General features: G+C 51.0%; 1 protein-coding gene across 1 annotated transcript; it reads right to left on the minus strand.

Moving 5' to 3' along the window:
• Positions 1-22,598: 22,598 nt before the first annotated feature.
• LOC119312406 (UDP-glycosyltransferase 91C1-like) lies at positions 22,599-24,510 on the minus strand. The gene is made up of 2 exons (XM_037588137.1): positions 23,950-24,510; positions 22,599-23,846 (listed from the first exon to the last, which is right to left on the minus strand). The coding sequence occupies exons 1-2, from the start codon at positions 24,367-24,369 to the stop codon at positions 22,848-22,850; spliced, it is 1,419 nt and encodes a 472-aa protein (XP_037444034.1). The 5' UTR covers positions 24,370-24,510; the 3' UTR covers positions 22,599-22,847.
• Between the last annotated feature and the right edge of the window lie 359 nt (positions 24,511-24,869).

Here is a 24,869-nt window from a genome sequence, read left to right on the forward strand (position 1 = left end):
CATGATCCTGTGACCAGACACTTGGTCACTTTGAGCTCATTATGATGATGCACTACCGAGTGGGCCCAGTGATACCTCTCCGTAATACGGAGTGACAAATCCCAGTCTCGATCCGTGTCAACCCAACAGATACTTTCGAAGATACCTGTAGTGCAACTTTATAGTCACCCAGTTACGTTGTGACGTTTGGTACACCCAAAGCACTTCTACGATATCCGGGAGTTACACGATCTCATGGTCTAAGGAAAAGATACTTGACATTGGAAAAGCTCTAGCAAAACGAACTACACGATCTTGTGCTATGCTTAGGATTGGGTCTTATCCATCACATCATTTTCCTAATGATGTGATCCCATTATCAACGACATCTAATGTCAATAGTCAGGAAACCATGACTATTTGTTGATCAACGAGCTAGTCAACTAGAGGCTTACTAGGGACATATTATGGTCTATGTATTCACACGTGTATTACGATTTCCGGATAATACAATTATAGCATGAATAAAGACAATTATCATGAACAAGGAAATATAATAATAATCCTTTTATTATTGCCTCTAGGGCATATTTCCAACAAGGGGTACCAATCAACTTACCCCTAGGAGAGAAAGAGGGGGTGCTACATTCGCAAGCCTCGGCAAGAGTCTGATGACAGAAGAAGGAGGGGAGACAACGCCCGTGACACTCCTGGGTCAAGGAAAAGAAGGCGGCGGCAGATGTGGGTACCAAAATCAGACGGTGACAGGAATGAGGGGGACGAGTCTTTCATTCGTGATACTAGGCAGAAGACAACATCTGTTTTTGATCGTATTGAGGAGATCGATAATAAAACAGCGGACCCTACCACCGGGCAGGGCCGCCGAGAGCAATGATTATCCTTGCCTGGAACTGCCAAGGATTGGGGTTGGACTCGGCAGTCGGCGAGCTTCGAGACCTGGTTAGGTCATACAACCCAGAGGTGGTGTTTTTATCGGAAACTAAGAAGAGAGCGGGAGCAATGGACAGAATTAAGTGGAGTTTGGGGTTTTTCAAAAGGGGTGGCGGTGGACTGTAAAGGAAAGAGTGGAGGGTTGGCGCTTTGGTGGAGAGACCATATTAATGTAACAGTCAAGCCGTGGTGCCAATATTACATAGATGCTACTATTGCTTATGATGGCAGCTCTTTTAGATTCACTAGAATCTATGGAGAACCATGTGTGGATAAAAGAATGAGGACGTGGGATGCACTACGCTATCTACGCACTCAAGATAACTTGCCGTGGTTGTGCGCGGGCGACTATAATGAGGCACGAAGCCACGAGGAGCAGCTAGGAGGTAATACAAGAAACAGAAGGCAGATGGAACAGTTTGAGGAGTGCCTAACCGACTGCGGTTTGGCAGACCTAGGATTCTCGGGGTACCCGTTTACTTGGGACAACAAGAGAGAGGGCCTGGAGAACATACAGGTACGGCTGGACCGGGCAACATGCAACGGGGACTTTGCTCAACTCTTTCCGGCCACTGAAGTGATACATTCATGACGGAGGAGTCAGACCACCAGGCGCTAGTAATAAAGGCAATGAAGATGTCAGGTGATAGAGGCGAGAGAGGGCCCCGTCCATTCACGTATGAGGCAGCGCGGGTGCGGCATGAGCAGTACGAGACGATGGTTGGCGCTGCATGGGAGGAGGCACATGCAGCCAACCAGGGAGGAGGGCAGCTAGCAAAGACATGCAATAGGCTGCGGGCCACCATGCGGGCCATGCAGGACTGGAGCCGAAGGGTTTTTGGCTCGATCAGGAAGCAGATTGGGCATCTCAAAGCACAACTTGTTGATGCAAAAGAGAGGGCTGCGAGGATGGGTTACAGAACGGAGATCAAGGAGATCGGGGATCAGCTACATGAGTTGTATGAGAGAGAGGAGGTGTTCTACAAACAACGATCACGCGTGGACTGGTTGCAGGAGGGCGATCAAAACACGAAGTACTCCCAAAACCGTGCCTCACACCGAAAACAGAAAAACACGGTCAAGGCGCTACGGCGTGAGGACGAAACGAAGTGTTCGGATGATGAAGGGATGAGGAGGATGGCTGCCCAGTTCTATGCGCACTTATTTGCTTCAGAGGGATCTAGGGAGGGAGAAAACGTGTTGCAACACATTCAGAACTCCGTGAGAGGCCATGAACGCAAAACTTGATGCTCCGTTTACGGATGCAGAGATTGAGCTCGCTCTTTTCCAGATGGGACCGATGAAGGCACCGGGGCTGGCCGGACTCCCAGCTATGTTCTACCAACGCCACTAGGCACTGGTAAAGGACGATGTGTGTGCTGTGGTTCGTGATTTCCTTGCCGGATCTGCAGCCCCCGATGGTTTCAATGACACGATTCTTGTGATGATCCCGAAAGTTAAGTCACCTGAATTGATGGCGCAGTTCCGCCCAATTAGTTTGTGTAACGTGTTGTACAAGATAGCGGCGAAGGCACTGGCCAACCGCTTGAAAGTTGTTCTTCCTTTCATGATCTCTGAGGAGCAGAGTGCATTTGTGCCAGGGAGGTTGATCACAGATAATGTGCTGGTTTCCTATGAGTGTGTCCATGCTATTAGGAAGAGGAAAAGGAGAAAACCTATCTGTGCGGTCAAGCTGGACATGATGAAGGCATATGACAGAGTTGAGTGGGATTTCCTTGAGCGGATGTTGCTGAAATTTGGCTTATCGAGTCACTGGACAGAGATGGTCATGAGATGCGTGAAGTCTGCAAGATTCTCGGTAAAACTTAACGGTGGGCTCTCTAAGAGTTTTGACCCTACCAGAGGGCTTCGACAAGGCGATCCGCTCTCCCCATATCTCTTCTTGTTTTGTGTGGAGGGGTTCTCTGCTTTACTAAAGAAGGCCCGGAAGGAGGGAAACATCAAGGGGTTTTTTTTGGAGGGGGTGGCCCAACGGTCACTCACCTACCGTTTGCAGATGACAGTGTGGTCTTTGTGGAGGGGTCAAGAGCAAACTTCGAGTCGCTACGTTCTATATTGCATGCATATGAAGCCGCTTCAGGCCAGAAAGTTAACCTCAATAAGTCAGCGATTTTCTTTGGCAAGGACACCCCGGATGAAGAGAAGAATGAGCTCAAACAGGTGTTGGACATAACGGAGGAAGCTTTGAGCGAGAGATATTTAGGCCTCCCTACGGTAGTGGGGAGAGCTAAGGACGGTACTTTTAAGTACGTCAAGGATAGCGCAAAGGGCAAAGTTTCGGGATGGAAGGGCCAAGGTTTATCAAAAATGGCAAGGGAGGTCTTAGTCAAATCCGGGCTGCAATCCACACCAACTTTTACCATGAGCTGTTTTCAACTCACGAAGAAAATGTGCGGGAATTTGTCATCAATTGCTTCAAACTTCTGGTGGGGTGAAACAGATGGTCATAAGAAGGTGCACTGGATTGGGTGGGATAAAATGTGCACGCGTAAACATGAAGGGGGCCTGGGCTTTAGGGATCCGGAAGCTTTCAACCAAGCCATGCTAGCCAAAGCAGCTTGGCGCCTGCTACAAGTGCCAAGTTCGCTGTGTGCTCGTGTTCTTAAGGCACGGTATTATCCCGATGGCTCGATTTTGAATGCAACGTGCCCTACCGGTGGATCATACACTTTCAGGAGTATATTGCATGGCCGTGACCTGCTCGCTGACGGCCTCATATGGCGTATTGGAGACGGGGCACGTATACTGATCCACCATGATAACTGGCTCCCAAGGAGCGGTAGTCTTAAACCACTGGTCCAAAGCTACATCGCAGGCGTCACTCGAGTAGGGGATCTTCTTGAAGCCGATGGGTCATCATGGGACAAACGGAAGGTATATGAAATGTTCGCCCCGAATGAGGCTCAAAAAATTCTTCAAATACCAGTTGGGGGACCGGGGGTGCAAGACTACCAAGCTTGGAACTACACCAAGAATGGTATTTTCACTGTCCGCTCAGCCTACCACCTACGAATGAACCAGAAGAAGGGAAGATCCGGACGGCCGGAATCTTCATCCTCGAGAGCGGATCACAAGTCTTGGCTGAGCCTTTGGGATACGATCGCACCGGACAAAGTTAAAATCCACATGTGGAGGCTGATTAGGAATGGCCTTGCTGTGGGTGCGGAACTACTACGAAGGAAGATGAAGCGGGGTGTCTTCTGTACGGCATGTGGGCGGGAGGAAACAAACTATCATAGATTCTGGGGTTGCTATCATTCTGCTAAGTTTTGGAAGGTAATGCAGTCGGAATTGGGGGCACCGGTGGCGATCCCGCCGGAGTCAGCTTGCTCCCAGAGTGCACTATCGAGATGATTGATGTCGTGGTTCGTGGAGGCCACGGATGACAAGCGAGCGGTCATGGTTCAGGGTACATATGCGCTATGGCTCGCGAGGAATAATGCGCGAGATGGGCAGCGGATCGAGGAGGCGGAATTGATAGCAAAGCGAGTCTTCCATCTAATGGGTGAGTGGCAATCGATACATGGCTGGAAGATCAAGCAGAACACGCCGACGGTGAAGGAGAAATGGAAGCCCCCGGAGGAGGGATGGGTGAAGGTGAACGTCGATGAAGCAACCTCGAAAGGAGGTGGCAGCGGTGGCGCCGGGCTGGTTTTTCGTAACCATGAAGGCACTTTCATAGGAGGGTTTAGCCATGCCCTTCCACTGGGAAGTGACCCTGCAAGGGCTGAGCTCCTAGCGTGCAAAAGGGCAGCACAAGTGGCCGAGGAGATGAACATCGACAAGCTTCACATCGAGATGGACTGTAAGGAGATCGTAGGCAAAATCCAAGGCACGCAAAAGGACTACTCACCGCTAGGCCCTGTTGTCGAGGAGGTCAAGCGCCTGCTGGCCGCAAGGGAGAGCTGGAAGATTGCGTGGGTTAGGCGGGATGCTAATAAAGCTGCCCACATATTAGCTAGGGAAGCAGTTTCTACTAGGTTAAGAAAGGGGTGGCTGCATGTGCCCCTAGAGTTTATTCTGCAGACAATCGCGAACGAAATCCCTAGCAGGGATGACTAAATAAAGCTATGCATGAAGTTTAAAAAAAAGGGAAGTGGTAGACCACATGACTTGGCGTAAAAAGACATACCTAGGAGAGTGTGCACAATAAACTGAAATACTCCTAGCATGGAAACCATATTGCACGAATTTTGGAACAGTTGAGTGGTGGATTCCCTTGTCGTCACATACCGTCACCAGTAGAAATCTCTTTGCGTAGCGTACACACCAGTTTTTCTTTGTTATTTAAAGACAATATAACTTTTTTTTGCAAACTAAAGACAATATAACTGAATATTCAGCCTTTAAGGCTGCACTGGGTTAGCTTGGAGCTGGAGGGGATCCCTCCCCATGCTTGGGAGCTCGAGGCGGTGGAGAGTCTTTTGGGCGGTTCGTGCTTCATCGAGTCCATCACGCCAGAGACCTCATCGCAGTCTGATCTGGCTTCGTTCAAGCTGATTGCTTGGACAGCCGATCCGGAGATGATCCCCACGCGTAGGTGGTTGGCTGTGCGGGAGCCGGAGGAGCAGCGGGCGGCCTTTCTGCCGAAGACTCTGCAATATCGAGTTCTGATTCACCTGGCCGCGGTCACCACCTTCCTCGACGGGGAGGAGCCATGGTTTCTCACTGGTGCTTTGTCGGGGAGTGGTCAGAGTGGTGTGCCTGAGTCAGATTTGGACCTGGGCAGAGGTGGGTCGACGCGCAGGTGCAATTGGCAGTTTGGGGTGCGTGATCACCGTGGAGACAATCTACCCGGACGTGCGGGCGCGGCGGGTGGCCGGACTTTCACCGCCGTGGTGGCGGACGGCCGGGCGTCGGCAGCTTGGCAGCTTCCCCCATTGGATCCGGTGCAGCTCGCGGGCCCGGTGGGTGGACCAGCGCTCCCGGTTCAGGATAGGCTGACCTCACGTCAGTCTGCTTTTGACCGCCTCGGGGGCGCGGCTGGACAGTTGGTGGCGACAACTAGCACAGGCGATGGGATTTCAAATCAGTCGGGCGCCAATGGCCAGACCCCGGCTCCGCGGATGGTGGTTGATGATCCTGAAATTGTTTCAGCCTCTCCAGTGCTGCCAGCTGGTGGACAATCATTCACTCTAAGGATGATGGAGGAAGATTCGAGGAGCTTGGTGTCGGTCGCGACTCAAGATCGGGCGTCCATTGGGGGGCAACAGGCGGGTGGGCCCTGCGTGGCTGCCCGGCTGGAGATCGCTCGGTCGGATAGCCTTTGGTGCCGCCCGAGACGCATGTTGCGACATGCCTGGTGCCCACCCCCACTCCCTTGGTGGCAGCGCCCTTGGTGGCCCCAGATGTGGAGGTGGCGGGCCTGTTGATCGATTCGGTGGTGGGGCACGCGCATGTGCTAGAAGAGGTGGGACCGAGTGAGGCAGCTTCAGATGTCGTGCTGTTGCACCCAGCCATGCTGGTTGGCCACTGCAACATGCTGCATGCCACTGTGGAGATCCCGTTGCAGGGGAAGGGCCCGCAAATGATTGGTGATGTTCCCCCGGCCTGTGTGGACGTGAGGCCACATGTGGCGGCTTCTGAGGACCGCGCGCTCGTGATGGCCACTTCCAACATGCAACAGGACATGCAACAACGGATTCAGGGCTGCGAGGTGGGGATGACTCCACAGGAAGTGATCGCTTATGGAAAACTGAAATGGTTTTGCAAATCGCTGGCCAGGAAGCTTGCGCCACCTATCCTTTTGGAGGTTCAGTGCTCTCTTAGGTATGAAGCAGAGCCTTTCACCCCACGCAGGGCCACGAGGAGCGCCAAAAGGGCTCCGGCTGCCAAGTCCAAGGCCACGCAGGCCGAGAACATCCTCATGCGAGCTCTTGGTCTGGTTCCGGAGGATCTAGAAGGCAATGAAGATACAATCACTGAGTTGGTAGAGATCTTTGACTCACCCATGAGGGAGCAGCACGTGAGGGTGATCGCTGCGCTCTTCGGCAAAGAGGTGCCGCCGGCTCCGGTTACGAGTTCTGGTGGTGTGGAGGTGATGAGAGCGACATGATCTTCCTCGATTGTAGGGGTGTTCGGGTGTCCCTTCCGCTTTCATGGATTGGAATCCTCAGGTGCTGTGTTGGAACGTGAGGGGGCTTAACAACCCCGCCAAGAGAAATGTTGTTCGGGAGTTTGTAGTTGAGTCTAAGGTGAACCTTGTTTGTCTTCAAGAGACGAAGATTGATGTATTTGACCCTTATTTAGTGATGCAATGCATTGGACCATCGTTTGATGGTTTTGCCTATTTACCTAAAGGAAATATGCCCTAGAGGCAATAATAAAGTTATTATTTATTTCCTCACATCATGATAAATGTTTATTATTCATGCTAGAATTGTATTAACCGGAAACATGATACATGTGTGAATACATAGACAAACATATAGTCACTAGTATGCCTCTACTTGACTAGCTCATTAATTAAAGATGGTTATGTTTCCTAACCATAGACATGTGTTGTCATTTAATTAATGGGATCACATCATTAGAAGAATGATGTGATTGACATGACCCATTCCGTTAGCCTAGCACTTGATCGTTTACTATATTGTTATTGCTTTCTTCATGACTTATACATGTTCCTGTAACTATGAGATTATGCAACTCCCGTTTACCAGAGGAACACTTTGGGTGCTACCAAACGTCACAACGTAACTGGGTGATTATAAAGGAGTACTACAGGTGTCTCCAAAGGTACATGTTGGGTTGGCGTATTTCGAGATTAGGTTTTGTCACTCCGATTGTCGGAGAGGTATCTCTGGCCCTCTCGGTAATGCACATCACTATAAGCCTTGCAATCAATGTAGCTAATGAGTTAGTTACGGAATGATGCATTACGTAACGAGTAAAGAGACTTGCCGGTAACGAGATTGAACTAGGTATTAGATACCGACGATCGAATCTCGGGCAAGTAACATACCGATGACAAAGGGAACAACGTATGTTGTTATGTGGTTTGACCGATAAAGATCTTCGTAGAATATGTAGGAGCCAATATGAGCATCCAGGTTCCGCTATTGGTTATTGACCGAGAATAGTTCTAGGTCATGTCTACATAGTTCTCGAACCCGTAGGGTCCGCACGCTTAACGTTACGATGACAGTTTTATTATGAGTTTATATATTTTGATGTACCGAAGGTTGTTCGGAGTCCCGGATGTGATCTAGGACATGACGAGGAGTCTCGAAATGGACGAGACATAAAGATTGATATATTGGAAGCCTATATTTGGATATCGGAAACGTTCCGGGAGAAACCGGGATTTTTCCAGAGTACCGGGGGGTTACCGGAACCCCCCCGGGGGTTATTGGGCCTACATGGGCCATGAGGGAGAAGAGGAGGGCCGGCCAGGGCAGGCCGCGCGCCCCTCCCCCTCTAGTCCGAATAGGACAAGGGGGGGGGGGGCGCCCCCCTTTCCTCTTTCCCCTCCCCCCTTTCCTTCTCCACCAAGGCAAGAGGGGGGAGTCCTACTCCCGGTGGGAGTAGGACTCCTCCAGGTGCACCCCTTGGGGGCCGGCCACACCTCCCCCTCCCTCCTTTATATACGGGGGCAGGGGGGCACCGTAGAACACACAAGTTGATATACGTGATCGTTCCTTAGCCGTGTGCGGTGCCCCCCTCCACCATATTCCACCTCGGTCATATCGTCGCGGAGTTTAGGCGAAGCCCTGCGCCGGTAGAACATCATCATTGTCACCACGCCGTCGTGCTGACGGAACTCATCCCCGACACTTTGCTGGATCGGAGTCCGGGGATCGTCATCGAGCTGAACGTGTGCTGAACTCGGAGGTGCCTTACGTTCGGTACTTGGATCGGTCGGATCGTGAAGACGTACGACTACATCAACCGCGTTGTCATAACGCTTTCGCTTTCGGTCTACGAGGGTACGTGGACACACTCTCCCCTCTCGTTGCTATGCATCACCATGATCTTGCGTGTGCGTAGGAAATTTTTTGAAATTACTGCGTTCCCCAACAGTGGCATCCGAGCCAGGTTTTATGCGTAGATGTCATATGCACGAGTAGAACACAAGTGAGTTGTGGGCGATACAAGTCATACTGCTTACCAGCATGTCATACTTTGACTCAGTGGTATTGTGAGATGAAGCGGCCTGGACCGACATTACGCGTATGCTTACGCGAGACTGGTTTCACTGTTACGAGCACTCAAGCTTAAAGGTGACTGGCGGGTGTCTGTCTCTCTCACTTTAGCTGAACCGAGTGTGGTTACGCCCGGTCCTTGCAAAGGTTAAAACAACATTAACTTGATGAACTATCGTTGTGGTTTTGATGCGTAGGTAAGAACGGTTCTTCCTAAGCCCGTAGCAGCCACGTAAAATTTGCAACAACAAAGTAGAGGACGTCTAACTTGTTTTTGCAGGGCATGTTGTGATGTGATATGGTCAAGACGTGATGCTATATTTTATTGTATGAGATGATCATGTTTTGTAACCGAAGTTATCGGCAACTGGCAGGAGCCATATGGTTGTCGCTTTATTGTATGAAATGCAAACGCCCTGTAATTGCTTTACTTTATCACTAAGCGGTAGCGATAGTCGTAGAAGCAATAGATGGCGTAACGACAACGATGCTACGATGGAGATCAAGGTGTCACGCTGGTGACGATGGTGATCACGATGGTGCTTCGAAGATGGAGATCACAAGCACAAGATGATGATGGCCATATCATATCACTTATATTGATTGCATGTGATGTTTATCCTTTATGCATCTTATCTTGCTTTGATTGACGGTAGCATTTTAAGATGATCTCTCACTAAATTATCAAGAAGTGTTCTCCCTGAGTATGCACCGTTGCGAAAGTTCTTCGTGCTGAGACACCACGTGATGATCGGGTGTGATAGGCTCTACGTTCAAATACAACGGGTGCAAAACAGTTGCACACGCGGAATACTCTGGTTAAACTTGACGAGCCTAGCATATAACAGATATGGCCTCGGAACACGGAGACCGAAGGGTCGAGCGTGAATCATATAGTAGATATGATCAACATATTGATGTTCACCGTTGAAACTACTCCATCTCACGTGACGATCGGACATGGTGTAGTTGATATGGATCACGTAATCACTTAGAAGATTAGAGGGATGTCTATCTAAGTGGGAGTTATTAAGTAATATGATTAATTGAACTTAGATTTATCATGAACTTAGTACCTGATAGTATTTTGCTTGTCTATGTTTGTTGTAGATAGATGGCTCGTGCTGTTGTTCCGTTGAATTTTAATGCGTTCCTTGAGAAAGCAAAGTTGAAAGATGATGGTAGCAGTTACACGGACTGGGTCCGTAATCTGAGGATTATCCTCATTGCTGCACAGAAGAATTATGTCCTGCAAGCACCGCTGGGTGCCAGGCCTGCTACTGATGCAACTGACGATGTTAAGAACATCTGGCAGAGCAAAGCTGATGACTACTCAATAGTTCAGTGTGCCATGCTTTACGGCTTAGAACCGGGTCTTCAACGACGTTTTGAACGTCATGGAGCATATGAGATGTTCCAAGAGTTGGAGTTAATATTTCAAGCAAATGCCCGGATTGAGAGATATGAAGTCTCCAATAAGTTCTATAGCTGCAAGATGGAGGAGAATAGTTCTGTCAGTGAACACATACTCAAAATGTTTGGGGTATAATAATCACTTGATTCAACTGAGAGTTAATCTTCCTGATGATAGTGTCATTGACAGAATTCTTCAATCACTGCCACCAAGCTACAAGAGCTTCGTGATGAACTATAATATGCAAGGGATGGACAAGACTATTCCCGAGCTCTTCGCAATGCTAAAAGCCGCGGAGGTAGAAATCAAAAAGGAGCATCAAGTGTTGATGGTTAACAAGACCACCAGTTTCAAGAAAAAGGGCAAAGGGAAGAAGAAGGGGAACTTCAAGAAGAACAGCAAACAAGTTGTTGCTCAAGAGAAGAAACCGAAGTCTGGACCTAAACCTGAGACTGAGTGCTTCTACTGCAAGCAGACTGGACACTGGAAGCGGAACTGCCCCAAGTATTTGGTGGATAAGAAGGATGGCAAAGTGAACAAAGGTATATGTGATATACATGTTATTAATGTGTACCTTACTAATGCTCGCAGTAGTACCTGGGTATTTGATACTGGTTCTGTTGCTAATATTTGCAACTCGAAACAGGGACTACGGATTAAGCGAAGATTGGCAAAGGACGAGGTGACGATGCGCGTGGGAAATGGTTCCAAAGTCGATGTGATCGCGGTCGGCACGCTACCTCTACATCTACCATCGGGATTAGTTTTAGACCTAAATAATTGTTATTTGGTGCCAGCGTTGAGCATGAACATTATATCTGGATCTTGTTTGATGCGAGACGGTTATTCATTTAAGTCAGAGAATAATGGTTGTTCTATTTATATGAGTAATATCTTTTATGGTCATGCACCCTTGAAGAGTGGTCTATTTTTATTGAATCTCGATAGTAGTGATACACATATTCATAGTGTTGAAACCAAAAGATGCAGAGTTGATAATGATAGTGCAACTTATTTGTGGCACTGCCGTTTAGGTCATATCGGTGTAAAGCGCATGAAGAAACTCCATACTGATGGGCTTTTGGAATCACTTGATTATGAATCACTTGGTACTTGCGAACTGTGCCTCATGGGAAAGATGACTAAAACGCCGTTCTCCGGAACTATGGAGCGAGCAACTGATTTGTTGGAAATCATAAATACTGATGTTTGTGGTCCAATGAATGTTGAGGCTCGCGGCGGGTATCGTTATTTTCTCACATTCACAGATGATTTGAGAAGATATGGGTATATCTACTTAATGAAACACAAGTCTGAAACATTTGAAAAGTTCAAAGAATTTCAGAGCGAAGTGGAAAATCATCGTAACAAGAAAATAAAATTTCTACGATCTGATCGTGGAGGAGAATATTTGAGTTACGAGTTTGGTTTACATTTGAAACAATGCGGAATAGTTTCGCAACTCACGCCACCCGGAACACCACAACGAAATGGTGTGTCCGAACGTCGTAATCGTACTTTACTAGATATGGTGCGATCTATGATGTCTCTTACTGATTTACCGCTATCGTTTTGGGGTTATGCTTTAGAGACGGCCGCATTCACGTTAAATAGGGCACCATCAAAATCCGTTGAGACGACGCCTCATGAATTGTAGTTTGGCAAGAAACCAAAGTTGTCGTTTCTTAAAGTTTGGGGCTGCGATGCTTATGTGAAGAAACTTCAACCAGATAAGCTCGAACACAAATCGGAGAAATGTGTCTTCATAGGATACCCAAAAGAGACTGTTTGGTACACCTTCTATCACAGATCTGAAGGCAAGATTTTCGTTGCTAAATTCGGATCCTTTCTAGAGAAGGAATTTCTCTCGAAAGAAGTGAGTGGGAGGAAAGTAGAACTTGATGAGGTAATTGTACCTGCTCCCTTATTGGAAAGTAGTTCATCACAAGAACCGTTTCCTGTGACAACTACACCAATCAGTGAAGAAGCTAATGATATTGATCATGAAACTTCAGATCAAGTTTCTACTGAACCTCGTAGGTCTACCAGAGTAAGATCCGCACCAGAGTAGTACGGTAATCCTATTCTGGAAGTCATGATACTTGACCATGATGAACCTACGAACTATGAGGAAGCGATGATGAGCCCAGATTCCGCAAAATGGCTAGAGGCCATGAAATCTGAGATGGGATCCATGTATGAGAACAAAGTATGGACTTTGGTTGACTTGCCCGATGATCGGCAAGCCATTGGGAATAAATGGATTTTTAAGAAGAAGACTGACGCTGATGGTAATGTAACTATCTATAAAGCTCGACTTGTTGCAAAAGGTTTTCGACAAGTTCAAGGGGTTGACTACGATGAGACTTTCTCACCCGTAGCGATGCTTAAGTCTGTCCGAATCATGTTAGCAATTGCTGCATTTTATGAATATGAAATTTGGCAAACGGATGTCAAAACTGCATTCTTGAATGGATTTCTGGAAGAAGAGTTGTATATGATGCAGCCAGAAGGTTTTGTTGATCCAAAAGGAGCTAACAAAGTGTGCAAGCTCCAGTGATCCATTTATGGACTGGTGCAAGCATCTCGGAGTTGGAATAAACGCTTTGATAGTGTGATCAAAGCATATGGTTTTATACAGACTTTTGGAGAAGCCTGTATTTACAAGAAAGTGAGTGGGAGCTCTGTAGCATTTCTGATATTATATGTAGATGACATATTATTAATGGAAATGATATAGAATTTCTGGATAGCATAAAGGGATACTTGAATAAAAGTTTTTCTATGAAAGACCTCGGTGAAGCTGCTTATATATTGGGCATCAAGATTTGTAGAGATAGATCAAGACGCTTAATTGGACTTTCACAAAGCACATACCTTGATAAAGTTTTGAAAAGGTTCAAAATGGATCAGGCAAAGAAAGGGTTCTTGCCCGTACTACAAGGTGTGAAGTTGAGTCAAACTCAATGCCCGACCACAGCAGAAGATAGAGAGAAAATGAAAGATGTTCCCTATGCTTTAGCCATAGGCTCTATCATGTATGCAATGCTGTGTACCAGACCTGACGTGTGCTTAGCAATAAGCTTGGCAGGAAGGTACCAAAGTAATCCAGGAGTGGATCACTGGACAACGGTCAAGAACATCCTGAAATACCTGAAAAGGACTACGGATATGTTTCTCGTATATGGAGGTGACAAAGAGCTAGTCGTAAATGGTTACGTCGATGCAAGCTTTGACACTGATCCGGATGATTCTAAATCGCAAACCGGATACGTGTTTTTATTAAACGGTGGAGCTGTAAGTTGGTGCAGTTCTAAACAAAGCGTCGTGGTGGGATCTACATGTGAAGCGGAGTACATAGCTGCTTCGGAAGCAACAAACGAAGGAGTCTGGATGAAGGAGTTCATTTCCGATCTAGGTGTCATACCTAGTGCATCGGGACCAATGAAGATCTTCTGTGACAATACTGGTGCAATTGCCTTGGCAAAGGAATCCAGATTTCACAAGAGGACCAAGCACATCAAAAGACGCTTCAATTCCATCCGGGGTCAAGTCCAGGTGGGTGACATAGAGATTTGCAAGATACATACGGATCTGAATGTTGCAGACCCATTGACTAAGCCTCTTCCACGAGCAAAACATGATCAACACCAAGACTCCACGGGTGTTAGAATCATTACTGTGTAATCTAGATTATTGACTCCAGTGCAAGTGGGAGACTGAAGGAAATATGCCCTAGAGGCAATAATAAAGTTATTATTTATTTCCTCACATCATGATAAATGTTTATTATTCATGCTAGAATTGTATTAACTGAAAACATGATACATGTGTGAATACATAGACAAACATATAGTCACTAGTATGCCTCTACTTGACTAGCTCATTAATCAAAGATGGTTATGTTTCCTAACCATAGACATGTGTTGTCATTTAATTAATGGGATCACATCATTAGAAGAATGATGTGATTGACCTGACCCATTCCGTTAGCCTAGCACTTGATTGTTTACTATATTGCTATTGCTTTCTTCATGACTTATAATGTTCCTGTAACTATGAGATTATGCAACTCCCGTTTACCGGAGGAACACCTTGGGTGCTACCAAACGTCACAACATAACTGGGTGATTATAAAGGAGTACTACAGGTGTCTCCAAAGGTACATGTTGGGTTGGCGTATTTCGAGATTAGGTTTTGTCACTCCGATTGTCGGAGAGGTATCTCTGGGCCCTCTCGGTAATGCACATCACTATAAGCCTTGCAAGCAATGTAGCTAATGAGTTAGTTACAGAATGATGCATTACGTAATGAGTAAAGAGACTTGCCGGTAACGAGATTGAACTAGGTATTAGATACCGACGATCGAATCTCGGGCAAGTAACATACCGATGACAAAGGGAACAACATATGTTGTTATGCGGTTTGACCGATAAAGATCTTCGTAGAATATGTAGGAGCCAATATGAGCATCCAGGTTCCGCTATTGGTTATTGACCGAGAATAGTTCTAGGTCATGTCTACATAGTTCTCGAACCCGTAGGGTCCGCACGCTTAACGTTACGATGACAGTTTTATTATGAGTTTATATATTTTGATATACCGAAGGTTGTTCGGAGTCCCGGATATGATCCAGGACATGACGAGGAGTCTCGAAATGGTCGAGACATAAAGATTGATATATTGGAAGCCTATATTTGGATATCGGAAACGTTCCGGGAAAAACTGGGATTTTTCCGGAGTACCGGGGGGTTACCGGAACCCCCCCCCCCGGGGGGTTATTGGGCCTACATGGGCCATGAGGGAGAAGAGGAGGGCCGGCCAGGGCAGGCCGCGCGCCCCCTCCCCCTCTAGTCCGAATAGGACAAGGAGGGGGGGGGGCGCCCCCCTTTCCTCTTTCCCCTCCCCCCTTTCCTTCTCCACCAAGGCAAGAGGGGGGAGTCCTACTTCCGGTGGGAGTAGGACTCCTCTAGGCGCACCCCTTGGGGGCCAGCCGCACCTCCTCCTCCCTCCTTTATATACGGGGGCAGGGGGCACCCTAGAACACACAAGTTGATCTACGTGATCGTTCCTTAGCCGTGTGTGGTGCCCCCCTCCACCATATTCCACCTCGGTCATATCGTCACGGAGTTTAGGCGAAGCCCTGCGCCGGTAGAACATCATCATCGTCACCACGCCATCGTGCTGACGGAACTCGTCCCCAACACTTTGTTGGATCGGAGTCCGGGGATCGTCATTGAGCTGAACATGTGCTGAACTCGGAGGTGCCGTACGTTCGGTACTTGGATCGGTTGGATCGTGAAGACGTACGACTACATCAACCGCGTTGTCATAACGCTTCCGCTTTTGGTCTACAAGGGTACGTGGACACAATCTCCCCTCTCGTTGCTATGCATCACCATGATATTGCGTGTGCGTAGGAAATTTTTTGAAATTACTGCGTTCCCCAACATTACCTGCGTTGGAGACTAGGGGCGGAATCCTTTTGGGTTGGAACATTGCGTGTTTAACTATCAATAACATCATTTGCGACACCAATTTCCTCTCCGGCTTGGTTCAGAGCAGAGATGGCTCGGAGTGGTGGCTCTCGGTGGTGTACGTCCCCCAGGGGGACGAGCTCAAGACGCAGTTTCTTGTCGAGCTCCAGCATCGTAGGGACGTGTCCCCGAGGCCTTGGATGGTGCTTGGTGACTTCAACATGATCCTTCGCGCTAATGAGAAGACCAACCCTAACCTTAACAGGAGCATGATGAGAAAGTTCAAGACGTTTGTGGACAACAATGAGCTTAAGGAGCTATACATGCACGGTAGGCGTTTCACTTGGTCTAATGAAAGAGATCAGGCTGTGTTGATGAAGATCGACCGGGTCCTTGTCTTGGTTGACTGGGAGCTCAACTTTCATGATGTGTTGCTCCAAGCCCTGTCTTCGAACATCTCGGATCATGCGCCGCTTCACCTGTCCACCTCCGCCCCCTTTTGCCCGAAGCGCAGATTCCGGTTCAAGATTTTTTGGGCTCGGCTGGAAGGATTTGAGCAAGTGGTCAAAGATGCCTAGGTCTATGAGGAAGACATCGTTGACCCTTTCAAGAGGCTTAACATGTTGCTTAGGAATACAACTTCTGGCCTCCAAGCCTGGGGCCAACGGAAGACCGGCAACATCAAAATTCAGATGGCGATCGCTAATTACGTCATCCTGAGGTTGGACAAAGCAATGGAGGCTCGTCGCCTGGATTGGTGGGAGAGGTGGTTGAGGAGAACGCTGAAGCATGCACTCTTGGGCTTAGCCTCTCTGCAACGCACCATAGAAAGGCAGCGTTCTCGTTTGAGATGGGTCCGCGAAGGGGATGCGAATACCAAGCTTTTTCAAGCTGTGGCTAACGGAAGGAGAACTAAAAACTTCATCCCCCACATTAGGCATAACGGCGAGTTGGTCTCGCAACAAGAGAGGAAGGAGGAGATCTTCACTGAGGCGTATGAGCAGCTGTTGGGTCACGCTTTTGCTAGAGAAGCCGACATTGATCTTGATTTTCTAGACCTGGTTGAGCTCGATATCTCGGAGATGGATGATATATTCACCGAAGAGGAAGTTTGGAGCACGATCAAATAGATGCACTCGGAGCTGGCTCCGGGCCCGGATGGGTTCACTGCCACCTTTTATCAGAAGGTGTGGCCGATCATCAAGCACGAGATCATGGCGGTGTTCTGTAAGCTCTACGTTGGCGACGGGCGTGGTTTTGGCAAGCTTAATCGAGCCCACATTGTCCTCATTCCGAAGAAACCGGACGCGGAGGAGGTGGGAGACTTTCGGCCCATTAGCCTACCACACAGCGTGGCTAAGATCTTCGCCAAATTGCTTACCAACAAAGCTAGACGAAGGATGAAAGAACTTGTGACAGTCAATCAATCGACTTTCATCCGCGGGAGGCATTTCACGATAACTTCCTCCTGGTGAGGCAAGTGGCCAGGAAGTTGCATTCTCGCAAGGAGGCTAGCATATTTCTGAAGTTGGACATTTCCAGGGCTTTTGACTCCCTCAACTGGTCGTTCTTATTGGATGTTACGAGGTGCAAAGGTTTCGGTCAGAAGTGGTGTGGGTGGATCGCCATTCTGCTTCGGACAACCTCCACTAAGGTGATCGTCAATGGGGTTCCCAGCAGAAGCTTCACCCACGCTAAGGGTCTCAGGCAGGGGGATCCGGTCTCGCCCCTGTTATTTGTCATCGCAATGGACGTGTTGTCGCGCATCATGATCAAGGCCGCCAATCTTGGCGTTATCAGCAAGCTTCCGGGCATCGCAGCACATCAATCGGTGTCTATCTATGCAGACGATGTTGTTATGTTCCTAAAACCCGTGGCGTTGGACCTCGCATTCGTTAGGATGATGCTATAGGTGTTTGGTGAGGCTTCTGGCCTGAGGATCAACTACCAAAAATCCATGGCCATCATGATCCATGGGGACAATAGTGACAGTGCTCGGGTGGAGTCCATATTATAGTGTCGGCTGGGCAATTTCCCTTGCAAATACCTCGGCCTTCAATTGGCCATTAAGCAGCTTTCGAGGGCTGACTGGCAGCCCATGCTTGACCAAGCCAAGAGCTTCGCCCTCGCTTGGCAAAGGGGCCTGATACACCGGCCTGGACGATTGGTGCTTGTCAAGTCCGTGATCGTGACCAAACCTATTCACCATTTCATGGTCATTGAAGCTCCGGTTTGGGTTTTGGAAGAGATTGAACAATGGATGCGATCGTTCTTTTGGGCCGGCAAAGAGAAAGTGAACGGTGGACAATGTCTTGTGGCCTGGAGCTTGGTGTGTAAACCTACTTGGCTTGGTGGGTTGGGTGTTCGTAATCTCCAGCTACAGGGGCTTGCCTTGAGAGTTCGGTGGGAGTGGCTTCGTAGGACTGATCCAGACAGGCCTTGGCAAGGTTTGCCGATGGCGGTGGAAAGAGAGGCCTGGGAGGTGTTTGACAGCATGGTGCATATTTCTGTGGGAAGGGGCAGCAAGGTCATGTTTTGGAGAGACAGATGGATTCATGGCTTTGCGGTTAAGGACATCGCGCCACTCATTCATGCTCAAGTGGACACACGTACGATTAATCGACGTACGGTTGAGGAAGGTCTACTGGAAGGGCGATGGTTATTCGATATCAGTGGAGATGTAAACTTTGTCGGCCACATGCAACTATTGCACCTCAACCTTGCGCTAAGCACAATCATCCGTGATCCCGCCAGTGAAGACCATTTTTCTTGGCCGGCTGACCCTTCCGGAGTTTATACGGTGAAATCCACTTATAATCGGCTTTGTCAGGGCGCTGAGAGGCCCCCCTACGCCACTTGCATCTGGAGAAGCTGGGCTATCCTTAAGTGTAAAATCTTTGCGTGGTTGGCCGTGCAACACCGGATTTGGACATCTGACAGAAGAGCTAGGCATGGTCTCCAAAGTGCTCCGTCCACTTGTTTCACGTGTTTGCAAGACAAAGACAATACAGAGCACATTCTCATTCAGTGTGTCTATGCCAGGGAAGTGTGGCACTACATGTTCGAGGAGCTGAGCTTGAGGGGCTCTATCCCTACTCAGGTAGACACTTTACTTGAGTGGTGGTTGACCACGAGATCTAACTTCAGGAAAGGCCAAAAGCGTGGTTTTGATACGGTAATCATAGTGACCATTTGGGCTCTCTGGAAGCAGCGCAACGCCAGAGTCTTTCATCGGTTAAACCAGTAGAAGACCGCGTCGGAATTGGCGCGTGCCATCGTTACAGAGCTCAAGAATTGGAGACTAGCTGGTTTAGGTGGAGGAGGTTTTGGATCGTTTTGTGAGAGTGTAGGCATAGGCTAGTTCGGTGGGTGTGTTAGGGTGTGCGTTCCGCTTTGGAAGCCTTACTTCCATTCTTGTATTGTGACTTTTGCTCTCTTCTTCTATAAAATTAAGGTACGCTTTTGGCGTACTCTAAAAAAAAGACCGCACTAGGTTCGGAAGAGTAGAAGAGAGTGCAGACGAGGAAAGGAGAAGAAGATGGTCCCTCTTTCGATCCACCATGCGAGGAACTTCTGTTCATATCCATTTGGGGGTGACAAATGGCATTGTAGATGTTGATAGTTTAATTGTTTTTAGTTTTATGATATTTTATGTTATTTTTGTCACTATTGGATCATAATCGAACTGAAAAGAAAAAGAAAAAAAAAGTCTATTTTACTAACCGAAGAAACTTGATGGTTCACATAACCCCCTGATGTTTATTTGGGTTCTCTTAACACCCTCAACAATACCAAACCGGTCAAAAATCGTTCCTAACTGGTTTGCACTGGCTGGTTGCTGACTTGGACATGGTCAACAACGGTATTTGACCACGGGAGCCCAAGGCCCACACACCACCAAGCCTCTTCCTCTTCCCATTTCCTGTCTCGTCGCCGCCAGAAATAGGGCAGTGCCTTCGACGTGCCAGATCCCGCAGGAACACCCAGCCATGCGGCCCTGGCTGCCGTCGGCGAAGAACCACCGCCCCTGCGCCTCAGTTCCCCCTCTCCCTCTTCCTTCTCCCGCAAGACGCCAGCTGTGCGTCGACCGCACGTGCGTCGGCTCGCCTGCTCGCGCCCTGTTGTCGTAGCGTCGTCCTGCTCTGCTGGCCCATCGACCCTGCCACCAAGTCGTCGCCCTGTTCCCCTAGTGGCCCTTGCTGCCGCCTCCATGCTCATGGCTGGCCACCTCTGGTCGATGGGAGACTACAACCCCTCATGCCCAACGTTGCTCCGCCAATGGTCGACGGTACTAGTCACGCCGCCGCCACAAAGCTTGTCGTTGTACCGTCTTCACATCACCGCCAAACTCCAGATCCGGCCGAAACCAAACCAGATCGGCCCGGAACCAGAACAAATCAGGTCGCCACCCTCGGATCTGGCCGCACCTAGCCTCCCTGTGCCACATGTGTCGCTGCAGCGCTATCGCCGTTGCTACATCCGGGCCTTCTGTAGCAACTCCCTGTCGTTCGCGCCCTCTCCAGTCAGCCGCGCCACCACAACCCCCTAGGGTGCCGCCGAGAGACATTGATGGGTCACTCGCAAGGGGGGGCCACTGGTCAAATACCACCATTGACCATGTCCATGTCAGCAACCAGCCAGTGCAAACCAGTTAGGGACGATTTTTGACCGGTTTGGGATTGTTGAGAGCATCTCCAGCCGCGCCCCCAGAACGGCCTCCCCGGATGTTTTTTTTGCGCCGGTGCCAAAAAACGGCCCAATCGCGCCCCAGGAGCCCTTTTTCGCCGGCTTGGGCCGAAATTAGCGCCGGCGAACCCAGGCCGAACCCGACGCGCTGGGGGCGCCCGGGGTCGTCGGGGCGAGTGGTTTTGGCACGAAACAGCCGCGGGCCCGCCGAGTCAGCGAGACGGGCGATTCGTCGTCCTCATTGCCTCGGTTCCCGCGGGAATCAATGCCAAGGCTACAGCGCTGCCGCCGCCGGTCAGCCTTGCCATTGATTCCTCATCACGGGCGGCGCGTCACGGGGCGGCGCGGCGACGCCTCCCCTCCCACCTTGCATACACACGGGCGCGGCTATATAAACCGGTGGCCTCCCTTGCCTCTGGCCACACCCTCCCTAGCCGCCGAGCTCTCCCTCTCCCGTGCACCGCCGCCGAGCCCTTCCTCTCCCTCCATTTCCCTCACCCCGACACCCAATGGCCGCACGTTTCCCCAGCGACGCGGCGGCGGCCAACGGCTTCGGCCACCGCTCGCTCCACGAACAGGAGTCGTGGCCCCTGTTCGAGGCCAACATCCCGGTGCCGCCGGACATGCGCGCCGGGCCAACGGGGTGGAGGCTCAACAACGGGGGAGTGCCCGTTCCCGTTGCACGACGCCGAGGCGCGTCCCCCTACTTCGCCGCCAAGGTCGACCTCGTGCGTGCCTCCCTCATCAACAAGCAGCGCGCCCTCCCCCGGTACGCCGCCGACAACCACGCGGCGTGGGCGGCGTACTTCGAGCGCCGTCAGGAGCAGAGGCTGGCATCCACCAACGGGGCGCCGGTGGTCGGCAGCGTGAAGAACAACGAGGGCCGCCGCGTGTGGTGGGGCGCCCCCGGCCGCACGCTCGAGGGCGTGCTGGCGTACCTTGAGGGTGGCAACGAACGGCCGCTGGCATACCCTCCGGCGGCCGCCCCGGCCCATCGCCGACGCACCGGGCAATGGATGCCCAGGAGGTTCGGCTCCTCCTCGTCTTCCTCCTCGCGCTCTTCTTCCCACTCCTCCGGCTCTCCGGCGTTGCTCGGCGTCAAGGCCGAGCCTGCGGCGGAGACGCCGCTCGGCTGGCGCACTCGCAGCGCCGGCATCATCATCAACGAGGGCGGCCAACGCGCCTCCTCGTTGGCTCCACCGCGCTTCGTCAAGCCAAAGACGGAGCCGGGGCTCGCGGCCGTGAAAACCGAGCCGGGGCTCCCCGCCGTGAAGACGGAGCACGGCGACGTGGAGCTCGACGACGAGGCGGCCTTGAAATGGGCGCGCAAGGACTACCTGAAGATGGAGATGGAGCGCCAGTGCGCCGCCCTGCAGCGCTTCGAGCGGCGCCGCCGGGGCCGCGACAAAGGAGGCGTCGTCGTCCTCGATGACAGCGATGCACCGCCGCCGCCACCAGTCCGCCATGGCGACGCCGGGCAGGGGTTCAGCAGGGACGGCCGCGTCAAGGAGGAGAAGGCCACCGACAACGGCGGCGAGGATGGCAGCGACGACGGCGACTACTCCGCATTCAGCGATTTCTTTTTTTAGATAAATTTGATATGTACTCCGCGTCTAATATTTGCCAATGTTTGCCGAATTTTAGTCGTGTTTTAACCGAACTTCGCCAAATGTTTTTTTTTCAAATTAGACGAGTCTGAGGGCGGCCCTGGAGCCGGGGACTGGGCACCAACTCGCCCCCAAGCCGTTTGTTCGCGTCGGCTCGCCCCCAGATGGTGATTTTACGCGCCCCCTGAGGGGCCAACGGCTGGAGATACTCTGAAGGAGGTGAGGGAACCGAAATAAACATCAGGGGGTTATGTGAACCACCAATCTTCAGGATAGTAAAATGGACATTTTTCAAAAAGAAATGACTGATCGGCATAAAAATTCAAGTCACCTTACACATAGTCGCCGCCAAAGGGACATCATGGATCCTAGTGATGTTTATACTTCGTAATATTATCACAAAATCTTGAAAAATATATTTAGTACAATACACAATCCATTCCCTTCATTATTCAATACTCATGAAGTCTCAGGTAACGAGGGGGCTGAGATTCGCCGACTTTATCTTAGCTGATTTACGGCCATTGACATGCGGGGCGGCAAACTTGCTGACCCACCTGTCATTCGCTCAAAGTGAGGTAGGCGCTGTACTGAAATGGCCTTCGGCGGTGTAAGATCTAAGGCGATGAACAAACTCGTCAACGTACCTCTCCTGCCGCTCCGTATTAGCTACGACCTCCTGCATTTTCGCTGCACCTGCCACGAAGCTCCTCCGGGCATCTCCGTCAACCATCACAGCCCGGATCGCGCTCGCGACGCCATGGCGGTCGAACGATCCGTCGTCCTCGTTCCTCGCCACCTGCAACCCCACCTTCTTCACCTCCATCTGCCGCGCGTTCGGCCCTTGGTCCCCGAAGATGGGCAGCATGACGAGCGGATGCCCGAACAGGAGGCCCTCGATCAGTGAGTTCCGGCCGCAGTGCGTCAGGAACCCGCCCACGGCGGCGTGCGCCAGGATGCTCATCTGAGGAACCCACCCCGTGGTCACCAGCCCCTGGCCGCCAGTGCGCTCTTGGAAGCCGGGAGGAAGCATGTCGGCGTCGTCGTCGTGGACTGCTGCGCCGCTGGGCTTCCTAAGAGCCCAGAGGAAGCGTGTCCCGGCGAGCTCCAGCCCGAGGGCAAGCTCGTGCACCTGCTCCACACGCAGCGGCACTTCACTCCCCAGCGCTACGTACACAACCGAACCTGCAGGCTGCGCGTCCAGCCAGCGCACGGTGGCATGCTCTGCTGATCCGTTGATGCCGTCGGCACGGCGGCCTCCGTCCGGTGACGGCGGTAGAAGGCCGAGGGGCACGACCGGCAGGCCGATGACCGTCGGCACCAGCGGGAAGGACTCGGGCTCCCACTCGACGCAGCTCCGGATGGCCGCCAGCGCACACTTCTCTTTCGTCAAATAGAAGCGCTGGACGATGGACATGCCCGACGCGCCATGGTCGTCGTAAATTGGTGCCACCTCCTCCTCCTCGTAACGAGGGCGGGTGTGGGTCACAACCCGCGCTTCCGCCGGCTGGTCGCGGTGCGCGGTAGCGATCAAAGCCGCGGTCGGGAGAAGTAACGCGCATGGGACCTGGTGAACGATGGAGCATCGAGCAAGATTTGAGATATAGTCCTAGTACATGGGATGGAATTAGTGGAACCAAGCGGCGACAGCGCACGCAGATCTGCCGAACCTTGTGCTCGAAGGCGGCGGCGGCGACCCAGTGGTGGAAGCAGTCGGCGATGACCCAGTGAGGCCTTGTGGCCTCGTCGGCGCACGCGGCGGCCATGAACGCCGCGAAGGGCGCGGCGAGGCCGTCGAAGGCCTTGAAGTGGAGCTCCCGCTTGTCGTCGGGCACATCGTTGGTGGATTCGGCACCGTCGGGGAGGCCGTCGACGCGCGGGAGCGGGAGCGCGACGAGGTCCACGCGCGGCGCCGCGGCGGAGCGCAGCGTCGGGAGGCGGGCGAGGTTGCGCGGCGTGGAGACGTAGGACACCCGGTGGCCGCGCTCGGCGAGCCGCTCGGAGAGCTCCAGGTACGGGAGCAGGTGGCCGAACGCGAGCCACGGGACGACCACGATGTGCAGCGGCGAGGATGAGGAACCGGCGTCCATGGCGCGATCAGGAGCAAGGTCTTGATCAGGAGCTGGACTTGCCGGCGGGGAGCGGCGACTGGCGACTGGTGGTGCTCAGGCTCAGCGCTCTGCTCCCGCCGTGGCTATCGACGCACGAAGTATTTTACTGGTGGTCAAACAGGAGCGTGCTACTTGCTCTCCACGGTGCACGCCATGTGAACTTCTTTTAGTCTTTGGGATTTGGAAACACCCATGCCGACGCACGTAGAGAGGCGACATATTTGATCTGTATCCATGATGTACCAATGAACTGTGAATAAATATGTACAGAGGCGGCATATTATAGTTGATCCGTATCCACGATCCATGATATGTATCCTCATCTGAAGTACAAGCCACCGACCCCTTGTTGTGGAGTTTTCTCGGAACATTATATATTTTTACCTTTAGTTGAGTTAGCCCGTGGGTTTTGCCTTTACTTTTTGACTTGAGTTTTGCCTTTAGATTTGTCTCTAAGGTCGTCCGAGTGCCATTTCACC

This window comes from Triticum dicoccoides, chromosome 5B, assembly GCF_002162155.2.
Source record: "Triticum dicoccoides isolate Atlit2015 ecotype Zavitan chromosome 5B, WEW_v2.0, whole genome shotgun sequence".
Classification (NCBI taxonomy): domain Eukaryota; kingdom Viridiplantae; phylum Streptophyta; class Magnoliopsida; order Poales; family Poaceae; genus Triticum; species Triticum dicoccoides.

What these genes read in the sequence shown, in the direction of transcription:
- LOC119312406 (XM_037588137.1), bottom strand. Translation starts at nt 24,369, where the DNA reads ATGGACGCCGGTTCCTCATCCTCGCCGCTGCACATCGTGGTCGTCCCG. An exon ending in CCGCCGCCTTCGAGCACAAG is followed by an intron (nt 23,847 to 23,949) that starts GTTCGGCAGATC and finishes ATCGTTCACCAG; the next exon opens with GTCCCATGCGCGTTACTTCT.